Genomic DNA, 816 nt, shown 5'->3' on the forward strand with positions numbered 1-816 from the left:
CTCCCTCCACCCCCTCTTCCCCCCCCGCCTGTTGCTGACACGACACGCACCACGACACGCACTGCGACACGACACGACACGCACCGCGACACGACACGCACAGGGACCGGTACCTGGGGAAGGGGCAGGGCATGGAGGAGGAGATCCTGGCGCTGCTGAACGAGATCCAGAGCCACCGCGAGTCGCCCTCGTCGCCGGCGCCGCTCATCTCGCACCCGCCCATCCCCTCCGTACCCATCGCCAGCGCCAGGTACCCCCACCTCCCACACACACAACATCGCGGCGCATGTTACACTGACACACGCACCACCGCACACACCACCGCACACCACCGCACACGCGCACGCACGCGATCGCACACGCGTGCAGGCGGGGATCGTTGTGGGGACTGCCGAACCCGCCGCCGATGATGACGTCACGCCTCGAGCAGGTGCAGAAGATCCTCTCGGTCTTCGTGCCCCAGCAATTCCAGGTGCGCGCGCGACCACCTTCACCTCTCGGGCCTCCGCTGCAACTCACCCGCCGCACACGCCGCACACACACACCACCGCACACGCCGCACACACACCACCGCACATGCATACATACATGAACGACAGGAGCTGATTGCACCGAGTGGGGTGGAGAGCGTGGAGCTGGGCGACGCGGTGTGCAAGTCGATCACGATCTTCTTCTCCGACATCCGCGACTTCACGTCGATCACGGAGGCCATGTACGTCAACGAGGTCATGGAGTTCCTCAACACCTACCTCGCCTTCGCGGTGCCCGCCATCGCCGAGGAGGGCGGCTTCGTCGACAAATTCATCGGCGACGCCA

At 65.6% G+C, this 816-nt stretch overlaps 1 protein-coding gene across 1 annotated transcript in view; it reads left to right on the forward strand.

The window, feature by feature from the left end:
• ACA1_114930 (adenylate and guanylate cyclase catalytic domain containing protein) overlaps positions 1-816 on the forward strand; it is a gene marked incomplete at both ends in the record, with an annotated part of 5,117 nt that overhangs the window by 3,347 nt on the left and 954 nt on the right. The window contains 3 exons of the mRNA XM_004342164.1: positions 129-250; positions 370-472; positions 600-761. Coding sequence (XP_004342213.1) covers positions 129-250; positions 370-472; positions 600-761 — 387 coding nt within the window. The remainder of the gene's footprint in view (positions 1-128; positions 251-369; positions 473-599; positions 762-816) is intronic.

This window comes from Acanthamoeba castellanii (genome assembly GCF_000313135.1).
Source record: "Acanthamoeba castellanii str. Neff unplaced genomic scaffold scf7180000084669, whole genome shotgun sequence".
Lineage (NCBI taxonomy): Eukaryota > Discosea > Longamoebia > Acanthamoebidae > Acanthamoeba > Acanthamoeba castellanii.